At 39.2% G+C, this 13313-nt stretch overlaps 1 protein-coding gene across 5 annotated transcripts in view; it reads right to left on the bottom strand.

Annotated features, from left to right (window-relative positions):
• Positions 1-13313, bottom strand: part of EPHA3 (EPH receptor A3) — a 220164-nt gene that overhangs the window by 51109 nt on the left and 155742 nt on the right. For all 5 annotated transcript variants that reach the window (XM_065676023.1, XM_065676024.1, XM_065676026.1 and 2 more), the window contains one exon: positions 4120-4244. In XM_065676023.1, the coding sequence (XP_065532095.1) occupies positions 4120-4244 (125 nt within the window). The remainder of the gene's footprint in view (positions 1-4119; positions 4245-13313) is intronic.

The following is a 13313-nucleotide window of genomic DNA, read 5'->3' as shown; positions in this document are numbered from 1 at the left end:
ATGTTTTACGAAAGACGAATTTGGGATACATTTAAAATCTATAGTGGCAGCACTAGTGAGAGTGAACAGTATGCAGATATCAGATAAGCACAGTAAGTGTTTATATTATATGAGGAAGAACAATTTCTCCATCAGCTGCATGTAAACTTGAGGGGCAAAAACCAGACTATACATCTTTAAGAGGAACCCACACTCCAGATACTGCTTCACCTTATTGTAGAGCATGAACTGTTCATCGATATGCCAGTTCCTACAAACCTTGTGGAGCATACATAGCTACCTACCCTCAAAGCCAGATTAATAAGAGCTTTTAAAGTAACTAAGTGCATTTGCATATAGTTTATCAGCCTCAGAAAGAACACAAACTGGATATCGTTATTTATTCGCTGGATTTAACCAGTCTACTGAGCACACAAATTTCAATGACGGCAAAGGCAAATCTACTTTAGCAATGTGAGAAAGCAACTAAATTTCACTCATTGTTTGCAGCAGATTTCACCTAGATAAAGTGTGAGGGTTTTAGCATAAGTGTAAGCCACCTATTTAAATGAAGCAATTAAGAGTTTATGTGTGGTATTTAGGAGACGGCTTTTTTTTGTATCTTTGCATGGAAAGATTCCTTCCAGAGAACATAATTAAGTGAACAAGGACAAGGAGGAAATTAACTATTTCTTTGTGTAGAGAAAAAATATTATATATACACACACACAGATATATATATATATACACACACATATATACATCTTTATTTCTATGTAGACTTTGACAGCTGAGATGCTTAAAATCCAGCACAGCATTATGGTCTGAACTGGGCTGTCACATTTGGTACCATTAACTTAACATAAAAAGTTATGCCCTACCATAAAACAAATGCCTAGAAGTTCCACGCAGTATTCACCTGAAAGTGGATTTTATTTCTTACAAATGCTTTGAATAAATAGTAACTGGGGCCTCATAACCAAGCCCTATAGATTTTAACACAAAATACTGTTCTATTCCAAACACTGAACCTGAAAAACTGCCACTCTCAGTTCATAATATTATTCATTAAAACCCTGTAAGTTCATTCCAAAAAGTTAAAAGAGTTTCCCAAGACTGTAGCTCCTAATTTCTCTAGAAACACCATATAAAGCTCTCTCTATTCTCTCTTGCTTACACAAGTGCAATCACTGGTGAAAAAAAAAAAACCCTGACAACTGAATAGGTTGAAGAAATCAAATATTTTCCACTTACTTTATGCCAGTAACACATTAGAAAAACTAGACGATATCATAATTTAGATACAGGAAATTCTATTTTTATTCCAAACCTATTCTAACATCCTGAATATCAGTAACACGCAGTTGCCTATTAAAAGCACGGATTCCTTGAAATTTAAGAACAGCCTAGCAGAATAAAAAAGAAATAAAAGAAAACTGCATGGACACGGTATATGACAGAATTGGGCTGTACTATTCTACTAATTCTGTATTTATTAATTTCTAAGGGATTACAAAAGGTATAGCAAGTAAAAAAAATAAAACAGGAGGGAAATAATGGCTCAACATAAATGGTCTACCAGCAATCAGGTGTAACATTTCAGGATAAATATGCAGATCGCTAACGGTAAAAGTTGCATTTCCTAGCAGCTGACCTTTCCTAGCAGCTGACCCTTAACAGCAGTGGGGCTTTTGATGAGCACAACCAGGATGATTTTTGAAGCAGAAAATCAAATGGATGGGACCAGTTGAAAAAGAAAGCTCTCTTTTCAAAAGAAGAAGTGAGTAGGGCTGCTTAGAGATCTCAGACTAAAAAGCAGCATCTTCCAAAGGTGTTTGGAGGAGTAAGGAAGAGTAACAGCCAAGCATGGGCTGCTCTGGCTTCAGGTTAGTTTAACACAGTAGTAGTTTTCCATCTTTTACAATTTGCAGAGCTAAAATAGGCATTGGATTAAAGCCTCCTGACAATAGATTTGCTTTTCATAGTCACCTTTCATAAACCCTGTGGAACAGATTTCTGACTCCCAAGGGACTGCAGAGCACACATTAAAAACACCGGTGTCAGAAGGTTGGGGTTTTTTGCTCCAAACGGTCTGGCTCTTATTGTCAAGCAGTTGCCTCTCTGGTTTAAGAAAGCTGGTGCATACTAACTCTTGATCATAGACTTCAAAGGGAAGAAACACGTGTGCAAGATCAGCCTCTTAAGACTGGTTGTCTTAGGAGGCTGTCTTATGACAACCAGTTGCTCCATAAGACTAGATATTATCAGTGGGAATAGAAGCATGCTTCTATTACGTACATACTATATATCATATATATATATTATATATCAGACTGTGCATACAACAGTACTGAATGGTGACAATTTCCTGGAATGAAAGAAGCCAATTTCAGTGCAGGACAATTTTCAAAACACAGCAAAAAAAGCCCAAATACAAAAATAAAACTTCTCCGTTTAATTAAAGTGAACTAAAAAGCACGCAAAGGGAAAAATCCTCTCCCTTTGGAGCAGGTAAAACCCAAGAGGGTTTTACTTTCTCCAATGCCACAATGCTCAACATAGGCGTGTGATATATACTGCACTTCATGGCACTTGCATGGAGCCCCCAAGAAAGGACTTACACCTGGGGAGACTGGAGGTTAAGCTCAGAAGGGGCTGCTGAAGCTCTTGGAAAACAAAGATATCTCCAGTAGCAGCAAGGTAGGTTTCAAATGAAACACAAGTTAATCATGCAGAGAAACAACCTGGCCTATGCAAACCAGGCTGAAGTTCTTGTGTCATTCAGGTGTTGGCTCTTTGTGAGGTAAATAGCTCTCTCTTCCAAGTCCTACTAAAAGGCAGTACATCTTTCCTTAAGAAATGTGGAAGTGCTCCCAAATAATTCCTACATCCTTTCACTGCTGAAGATGCAAAAAAAAAAAACACCCCAAAGTGAAAATCCATAGGGTACTGCTCTATAAGGTGAGACTGAACTGAAATGTTTAGGAAGTTTCCTTCTTCCTCTTTTAGCAGTAGGTATGTTTAGACTTTAACCAAGGTCTCTGAAGTTTCAAGCGCTCACCATAACAACCATCCCCAGATCAAATGGGGCAATAATCTGGGAGAAATCTTTTGAGAATAGGGCCTTCCAATCCCTATTGTTCAGCTGACGATCATGTGTGGACTATCAATGCCACATTGCACCACTGCTAAACTGCATGGGAAAACTTCCTAAAGATTAACTGAACACCCATGGAGTCGTCTTAACCGCAGTTTCTATGTGGATATTAGCACCATGTCTTCCCTGGTATGTATGAAATATAAGCCTGATTTCCAGATATGAACAGCATTAGTAAGTGTTAAATAAATTAAACCGTTATTTGTGACATTTTTCCAACGTTTGTCTACTTCAGTAGCAACATATTCTACCAAAAGGTCTCTCTGATCAATCTAAAAATGGCTAATACCACCCTCCATAACCTTCACAATTTCTGCTTTTTTTAATTCTACCAGTAAGATTTACTACAAGCCCCCATTTTGTTATGAAGATTCCTTTTTTCCTATATACAGATCTGCATAGCATGTAGAAATCAACAGCTGTAAATACAAGAAAATGCCAGTGAAAAACAGAACCTGTTTAATGGCAGATTGTCTTTTGTCTGTAGTTATTTACATACAATTGATGAAGAATTCAGTTATTCATGAAAAGTAGGAACTCTCATGGTGCAAACCAGCCCAAAGGATCACCCATCTCTTTTCCAAATAATTTTTGTGTGAAAGATAATTGTGCCACAGGGAAGAACCAGCATATGGATACTGACAAATAAACGTATGAACACTGACAGCATAATAGAACTGAGTAAGCAAACTGTACTCAAGGGAGGGGAAAAAAATTAAGGTATTAAGGCTTGGCTGCATTAATTTCTATTTTTGTTCTGATGTGTTTGGCGATGAACTTGGTAGACAACACAGCTTAGCAATTTCACTTCACATTTTCATGATGTGCTCCTTACCAAAGACTGAACAGTTTCAACACCTAATGTCATTAAGGCAGAGAGTGAATGAACTGGGGTGCCCCTGAATCCTTAATGCAAGCAAGATGCAATAATTTCATTACAGGATTGCTAGCACAAAATCGTGCCCTTTGATCTTTCTTCCCACCTTCTCATAGTATTTGACCTCGTAGTCCAAGATGATCCCATTTGGATGTTCGGGTTCTTGCCAAGACAGAGACACGCTGTTCCTGGATGTCCTGTCTTTCCTTATGACTGTGATGGGGGACGGAGCTGTAAAAGGGAATGGGGACAGGAGGGAAGAGAGAAAAGCAAAATGAGTTCATCTCTGTTCCAATCCTTGGCAAAGAGCGTTGTTTCCACTTTAAAAACTCATGAGCATAGGTCTGAACTTGTATCCACATTGAGCAGCTGGATTATAGTCCTCGTACACATGCCTTAAAGGATACTGGCCTCAAAGAAAATGAACTGAGATTTTCTGTTCGACTGAAGGACTAGTGGCAAGACAGCAGATGGTTTCGATCTGCTACTACAGTGTAAGCAATGAAATACATTAAGTATACTAAAATACAGAACAAAAAAAATCAGTACTACCTATTTGTTATAATGCTGGAGTATTATCATTACCAGATTGCATAACCCTGATAACATTTTCATATGCAAGCGTAAAATGGTGCTGGGATGCATTATGTACAAAGAGCTCCTGGTATCCACGGCTAGTAATAGGCATCAGCATACCACAGAATACAGACTCTTTTATAACATTATTTGGTAAGCTCTCCAAATTGTTCCCATACACACTTCTCCTTTACCGCATTTCTTTGAAAATGAAATTCAAAGGAAAAAATCTAAACTAAAAAATAACCTCATTTCTGATCCGTATTAATCAGCTAGGCATGACAATTGACTGCATGCCCCAGACTTACTCACTACCCACAGCTTGGAAGTACTATCAATGTTACAGAAAAAACCCATAATTACCTAAGATTCTTGAACATGAGTTCAGCTTTAGACCACCCATGTCTATGGGTGTTGTAGCTCTTTGTGTTCCTCCAAGACTAGGCCTACATTTCCTAGGCTCACTGAAAGCTATGCAATCTTTTAAACTCCTTTTTTTTCCTGTTTCTCTTGGGTTGCCTTCCTATTTCAAATGCTTCTCTTCCATCTCGTTGGCCAGAATTCATCAGATGATAGCTTACAGATCGCACATTGAAGGTTATAGCTGTCATTCAAAACAAAAATCTTTTACCAATAAACAGCCTTTTATCTTAACATGTAAAACAAATGCTTTTATAAGTTCAACATTTTGCTATCCTAATAAAAGGCTCTAGCTGATCTAAACAATATAATTTCAGCTGAATCCTATGCAGCTTTTACTGTTCATATAAAACCAGTTGCACTTTACAAGCATTACACATTTGCAAGCCTTAGCCAGTGCCCTTTCTGTTTGGGTTTGCTTTTGTGCAAGAGAGCTTGCCAGAAAAAAGCCAGAAAACCAAGAACTTTTAATTAAAATCAATTTTTGATAACTCATTCTACGTTTTATTTTGCTGATCTTCCACCGAAAACGCACCTCCTAGTCTTGAGTCCTCATCTAAATACTGACATCCTCCCTTAACTGAGCTGAGCATCTAGAAAACTACATACGCTCACACAAGCACATACGTACGTACGCACTTCCACATTTGGTCTGGGTTGAAACATATTGTCTAAGCAGTATTTTCACAGGACACATGGTTCACAATAGCTTTCTGAGAAGATTAAAGAGTTGTAAAAGTATCCTAATTTAAATTACTGAAATCGTGTTTTGGAGAGGGGTTTTATGTGTTTGGTTTTAAGCAGAATGGGAAGGAGCTTTTTTCTATTTTACTCAGACTCACCAGATCTATGCCTGCTGAAGAGCTGAAAAGCATTAGGGCAAAATGTACAGGACTGGTTTGTAATGAACATCCTTCAGTAATCCCACTTGAATTCCACTCAGGCACAAACCAGCGTTAGAGCCAAAACACAAAGCAGTTAGCTGACTGGACTGCTCTACCGTAGCCAGCTCTGTGTTAACTCTTATACCTATGCTTACTGCTTTTATGCTCTTGTGAGTCATTTTTATGTCTTAAATCAAGCAATCAATCTTTTTTTGTGTGGGAATAGATTGCCAAGCCCAGTACCCCAGCTGGTAACACTTCCCATTAAGGTAACATTAATACAGATTTTATGAATAATTAATATATGATTAACAGAAATGGCTTTTCCCTTAGTAAATTATGGTAATTTGTGCTATAACACATTCTCAGGGCAGGCTGAAATAATCTTACTTGCTCCAATACAGATGTGCTTTGGAAAAAAGCTTTCTTCTAACACAGCATTAATTATTTTGAGCTCATTTACACCCATCTCTGCAGATGCTACCAGTAACTTATCTCACAGCAGTTTATTAGAAAAGCATCTGCTCTGCAGTTACCAATAACATTATAAAACATTCATATACATTTTCTAATCCCTAGGGTTTCCAAAGCTGCTTGGAAATTATACATACAGAGTATCTGGAAGAGACAGCATCCTACCACATGGACAAGAGGAGGGGAGATACATAATCATAGGGAACAGAGTTTCAGGTTCCTTTGACCCAGTGTGCAGAACAGCAACACAACTCTGCACACCAGGCACACTCCGACAGCTACTGAACCTCTGAGTTATACATTCCAAATCTGTTTAAATAACCACCTCATTTTAACTATGTGGACTACAAAAGTTACCTAGTTTTAAGGCATTAATCTTCCGGGCATAAAGGAACAGTGTATTCAGATATTTTGGTGGTCAGTTATTTTTTCACAGGATAAACCATACTATTTGCATTCAGAGGAAAGTTATGTATTCGTGGCTTAATTTTTAGTCTTGTGGGTTTTGGGGGTTGTTTCTTTTATGTTATTTGTGGTTTTGTTTTGGTTTTGTTTTCTCTTTACATCTTGCTAAACTATTTCGTATATCATCTGAGCATTTCAACACTGAAACACAAAGGATGCTAAAAATACAGACTCAATATCTAGGTCCAGATTTCGTCATTTTCCTGCTGTTCCCATCCTCTGTGTGTTCACATTGGATTTTACAAGCAATAGCTGACTTTGATTTGCCTCTGTGTCTCTGTTGATAAAATAGAGCCCTGGAGAGGACAGCCCTCACAAGAACCTCTTTTCCAGCAGTTCCTCTCCTGGCACAATGTGAGGTTTACAGCTCTTTGAAGCACAGGCAAAACCGAACTGTGCTGCTCCTGGGATGACTTCAGCACTGGGACCCCTCTTTCTGAAACAAACGGAGTTGAAGGGATCAAGGATAAATCTTGAAGTAAGCATCCCTGATAGCCAGCCCTGCAGACCCCAGTGGATGGGTGCAGAGAGGGCCGTCGGGATCCTGTGCCTGCAGGGGCTGCCACTCGGCACAACCTGTCACAGCTGTAGCCCTAATCTGCCTTTCCTCAAACCAGACTCCGCCGTACGCCAACAGATAGAAGTGGTCTGGCTCTTCTACTGTGCCTGCTGCCCAGCACAACTGAAGTCAGTCTGTCTCTCTCTTATTAAATTGTCTCTTCGCTTATGCCCAGCAATGACTCCTCTACTAACACATGGGATTGACTGACAAACACATGCCACACTTTCGTTTGACCAAGATGACATAAATGGTTTCAAGATTTTCCCTTCTTAAATTAAAGGACATTTAGATTGTGGAACAACAGAGTACTACAACAGGTATTTTAAATGTCTGCAGCTCCCACGAACACAACCAATTTCGTACTATGGCATAGCAAATAATGACACATTATAAAGCTTTTTAGGATAAAGTGAAGTTTTAAAAATTACATCAAAGCATCAATAGCAACACAAACTTACTATAATTTATTATTTAGAAAACATACATTTTAAGATAAAACTTCAAGGAGTACTTTTTTAGACTAAGAACTTGAATAAATGCCGCTTCGGTGATTTTAGGATAAATCCTGTGGCTCATATACCCCTGTGTATTTACATTTTTATTGGTGTTTTGATTAATGTATGTGTACTCTTCTTTATTCTTCGCTGAATAAGAGTTGGGTTTTCTTCTAATTAACTTTAGGCTTGTATGCCCATGCATTAAGAGGTTTACATGCAGTGCATGCGGAAGTGTGTTTATGCATCGCACGGCTACTATTTGTCTGGTACTCCAGCCTAACTGGTTTATGACTAGTTTGAGCAGTTAATATGAGCATTCAAAACTCCCTAGAGTTACGAGGGGAAATGTACTTTGAGCGCTCAATGTTCTTAGGTAGCATTTGTGACAACTGGGAATGCTGATGTTGAAAAGGTAACAAATGCAATGATCCAGGGAGCTTAAACTCACAAGTGTAAATATCTCCTCAGTCATGACTATTAAAGGTGCAAGCAAATAACATGAAGGATCTAGTGGAGATGACAATAAAACTCTGCTCAAATTCATTTCCCAGTGAAACTGACCCCAACAGATCATTTGTTTTTCTCCAGTTTAATAGCAGCTGGAGGACTGACTTTTTCCTTATTCCTTGTTATTGTTTTCATATGTGACTGGCTTACAGATGCATATATATGTACTGGAAGAAAATTCCCTGTCTTTTGACACAGAACCCAGTATTAACTTTGGGAAGCCATGTGTGTACAACTGCTGAAACATTTAGAGTCCTGCTGTTTCTTGCTTAGATCTCTATATCACAAATTCAATTTTAAGGAAGGATTTCTTTCCAAAATGACCATGGCCAGCCCACTACTTCTGGCTTTTGCTTACACCCAGCTATTGGAATCAGAGAGTAAAATATTCCAAGCTAAGCTGAAAGACAGTTAGTTATCAAGAACACACCTGAGCCAACAAAACTGACTGTATTACATAAATTGCAACAACTTCTGCACTACTGAATACCTGGAAGGTTGGTTTCTTTTTCTTTAGAAAACTGATGATATTACTATCTAATCATACTACTGTAATCTGATATAAGTTTTCTTTAATGTCTATGATGCCCCTAGGAGGTGATGTGGAACAAGAGCAATAAAGATGACAATCTGAATATTAAATCTGCAGCTTCTGACAGTAGGATCCCCTGGGACCCAACTCCAAACCTGTAAGGTTTAGAGGACCAGTGTCCAAACCACAGAACTATCATACAGGTCACAGTGCCAATACCAGTGTTTGAATGAAGAAAATGATCACTCAGAGGCTCTAGCAAAGCAAACTGGAGTCACAGAGTCGAGATACATGAGGGAAATTACCCCAGCGCAAGCATCAGGCACGCGTGCATGGCTTCGTCTGGCACCGGTCACACTGCTGCACATACACATCGCACTCAACAATCCAACATCTGGGGTTTTGTGAACCAACTTTTCTATCTTCAGGTTTACCCAACCCTTCCACTACCAACCAGCATTCTCTTCGTGGCAGAGTCCTAAGCAATGACTTGCAAATCACAATAATGATATCACATCTCCATGACATGATCACATTAACATGACGTCTGTATAAACTGTTACGCTCATCCTCGGACCCTTTACATCTTGTCTGTAGATTAACATCTAAGGGGTTTCTTACAGAAGCCTGCTCACAGAAGGCAGGAATTATACTATTTCAAACCTTCTCTACCTGCATTGCTATTTACTTTCTCTATTGAGTGCAGTTGGAGGCACTGCCTCTTTCTACGAGGTTGTGCTGAAGCAAGCCTGATCCCACAGGCACATTCCAAGCAGGGCCAGTCAGCATTGGGTCCCCAGCTGCCTCCCAGGAGGCAGGAGGAAGAGGAAACAGCCACACTTTAACAACACTTTGGAAACCTGCTAAACCCTACATGCTTCTCTTCCAGATACAATTACCCACCTCTTCAATGCACGTGCAGACACGGTCCTTTGCCCTTTAATCTCCAGGACACATAGTTAAACTAGCACAGTATTTGTGTTTGTGTTCCTGCACCTTCTCCTTGAGCTGAATATATTGAGCAGGCTCAATATATTTTTTTATGACTTGGGCTGTAAAATGTGATTCTATAGCATCATTAGGTGACCATCAGCCAGAACACAAAGCACCTTCCCTGTTAAAGGAATCAGGCATTTGAGAGTCCCCCGGCCATCCAGCAGCAAGATGCTCAGGTCAGCTTATTGGAGCCCCACACCAGATCCAGGCTGGATCCTAGTAGGACACAATCATAAAGAAGCAGGTGAAAAGGTTTCCCATTTCCAGAAAAGGTCTATCAATATCTGGGTATTTACACATATTAAAATGTGGAACAAATAAAATAGAATAGAACTTTAAGGACAAGGAGAAGCAGGGTAACTTTGGATGTAACAAAGCTGTGTGGGGTAGCTGAGTAAGTTTCTCCCCAAAACAGGGCAATTTTAAAGTCTGATTTGTTAATGGCTGTTTTAATGGATAACTACCTGCATTATGGCATAAGTGCTCAAATGCATCTGGAAGCATGTGAACTCCAGCCTGTGGTTATAGCCTCCAGAGTGGCTGCAGGCTTTGCACAGGTGCCGTGAGAGAAAGATAGCAGGGAACTGGAAAAGGGAAAACAAGCAGGAATTACACTAAAGGGCAGCAGCTTCATTTCAATCTCAAGTGCAGAGAAAGGCAACCTTCTGGCCAGCAGCTGTCACTGGACAAGAGATTATCAGAGCTCATTTCTCACTCTTGCAAATAAATTCTAAATTAAAAGCAAACTTCATTAAGTGTTGCACACTCATGTTCTTATTTCTCCCTCTTTTTATTAACAGAGATAGCAAATGCCTTCCACAGAGCAAGCAAAACGCTAGACTTGCTCATATGTTTAACACATGTGTAATAAATCATGGAAACGCCATGTCCATTTGGGAAGTATCAGGCTGCACAAGGCACTCACTTCAGAAACTGAAAATTATGGTGCCATGGCATTCACAGCTGTTATTTCAGAGAGGAGGCAAATGCTGTATATGCTTTCATAAGGATTCAGCCCAAAGGTACTCATAACATAAATGTTATTCTTTCTGTTCTCTGTTTGAGATGGTGATGGTGGGAGCTTTGCGATACTTAATTTTTTTCACTGTATGTGTTTAAGACCATATCAGTTTAAAATAAACAGTTTTGCTTTGCCTCTCCTACCCCATTGTTATTTTGCTTTACAGGATGTTAGAGCCTCGGGCTTCCTGGTGTGAAGTTTTTGGAATGAAGAATTTATCCACCCGGCCTGTAGCATCAAGAGTCAGGTGCTGAGCGTGCTTTCCCTTTCCACGAACGTTTAGTTATTTCTTCTTTATAGGATAACACATCTCAAGGCTGAAACCAGCTGACATAGTTGGTGTGAGTCATAGAATCATAGAATTCAAGAGTCTATGACCAAAAGTCAAACCAAAGTTGCGTGTATGTGAAGCCTGTAACACGCAGGGTTGCATAACTCAAACTATAATTCGGCTTTATATTGAAATGCTTTTTAAAAATAATTATTCCATTAGCAATTCCTATGGACAGGAATAGTCCCCAGACCCAAAGAAACAAGTAACATTTTTTACCCAGCTGTCCCCAGCCTGTAAATTTTCTACATGGCATAGCTTTAAGAAGCAAGGGAAGTTGATAGCTTTGTTTACCATCAAGAGAAACACAGACTGTTTCTCTCAGTGATTACTGAGAATGCTAGCACTGATAAGGGAGAGAGAGCCAGAAGTCCAAGGAATATTATTTGAGTGCTAAGCATCTGTTTACCTTTATTTTACTATTTTACCAAGCCAAGATAGTAAATGAAAATCCACATATAGCTTCATGTTAAAGACTGTAATAGAAGCAAGTAAACCATTATCCATAGGTTGCTGAACACAATTTCAACTTGACCTCTGGAAAAGGTAGCTAAAAGTAGTGGAAGAGAAAAATCAAAGCTGAGCCACAAACTTCCCCTGCGAACTTTATCTAAGGTCATGAGCATTCACATGAGCACGGTGTGCACACAGAAGACACTCATGTATGTCAGACTTTGAAGCCTCGGCAGAGCTTCCTTGACATTCAGGGGAAAAGGGATCAAAGGCTTTGCAGGCAGAACGTCTCTAGCTAATAACAGGCTATGCATGGAGTGACATTGTTAAAACACTTCCCTTTTATATCCCTAAAGGAGGAGTTTTATTGAGTTAAAATGATCCTTGAATAGCCTCCGGGCTGAACTGTAAAACACATTTGAAAAGCGTAAAATCTTTATTTATGCCAGGAACGTTTGAAACTCAAAAGATAAATGTCATTCAAAAACCCAAGCATGTCCTAGGTATTCAGTACGTAAGGGGGCACAGCTGTAATAACAGTCAGTGAACCAGAGACTCCCTACATCATGTCATTAGCTCACTTTTAATAAGTCTATCTTCTCGCCCTTTTTATAAAGACCATAGGGAAAGAAAGAAATATATCATGCCCCAAACATCTGTGGCTTTCTCAAATTGTCTCTTAGAAGACAGATCTACTTAAGGGACCTGTCTTGGGATACAGATTGTAAAGTCCACACAGCCCTTTCTAAATATGGATTTTATTTAAGCAGGGAGCATCACACATCATTTGTGAGTTGCTGAAGACAGTGCAGTCTAGCTTAACAGAATAAAGGCTGAACATACAAATAGCATTGCAGTCCCTGCAAGTAATCAAAGATATACTGAAATAAAGCTTGGTGCTCAGCTTGGTGCTGAATTTATTCCCATGAAGCCACCTATTTCAGGCAAATAAAATTCTAGCTCTGAAGAGGTTTTAACAACTTTTCCTGGGAGCCAAGCGAGTCTTTGCTTACAACAGCACTGAAAAATTTTACTCTTTCTCTGTTCTAAATGCTTATCCTCCCAAGCTGAAAGTACAAGAAAGCTTGAAATTTTCAACCCACAAATGACACACGTAGATCAAGATATTAGGAACCAGCTACATCTACACCCTTTAAGACTCTCCTCCCAATGAACCTGATTTCTGTACCTAGTGCTCAGTTCTGAACTATTTCCATTCCATCCCCTTGCACAAACTCCATAGTGCCTTATTGGTTACCTTCTCCTTAAACTTTTATCCCTTCTGTGTTTCAGATTCCTGATAATAAGACTCCTGCTCTTCTAAGGAAGCCTGAGATGACACAGGGCATATCTGGGTTTTTTTTGTTATTCTATATGTTATAGCTGTGTGTAGATGCCTCATTTTGGATCCAGGTGTGCTTATTCTCTTTATGCTTCCTATATAAACAGAGAAAGGAATCAACATTTTTCAAATGCACAAATGAATTGTGCACTGACCAAAACTCAGGTTGAGGCTGTTTAAGACACTTATACAAGGAGCTTATTCACTTTCTACAGTTACTAGGAAAAGACTAATATCTCC

This window comes from Lathamus discolor, chromosome 4 (assembly GCF_037157495.1).
Source record: "Lathamus discolor isolate bLatDis1 chromosome 4, bLatDis1.hap1, whole genome shotgun sequence".
NCBI lineage: Eukaryota > Metazoa > Chordata > Aves > Psittaciformes > Psittacidae > Lathamus > Lathamus discolor.
The sequence above is the reverse complement of the archived record's forward strand: the minus strand, read 5'-3'. Positions and strand labels throughout refer to the sequence as shown.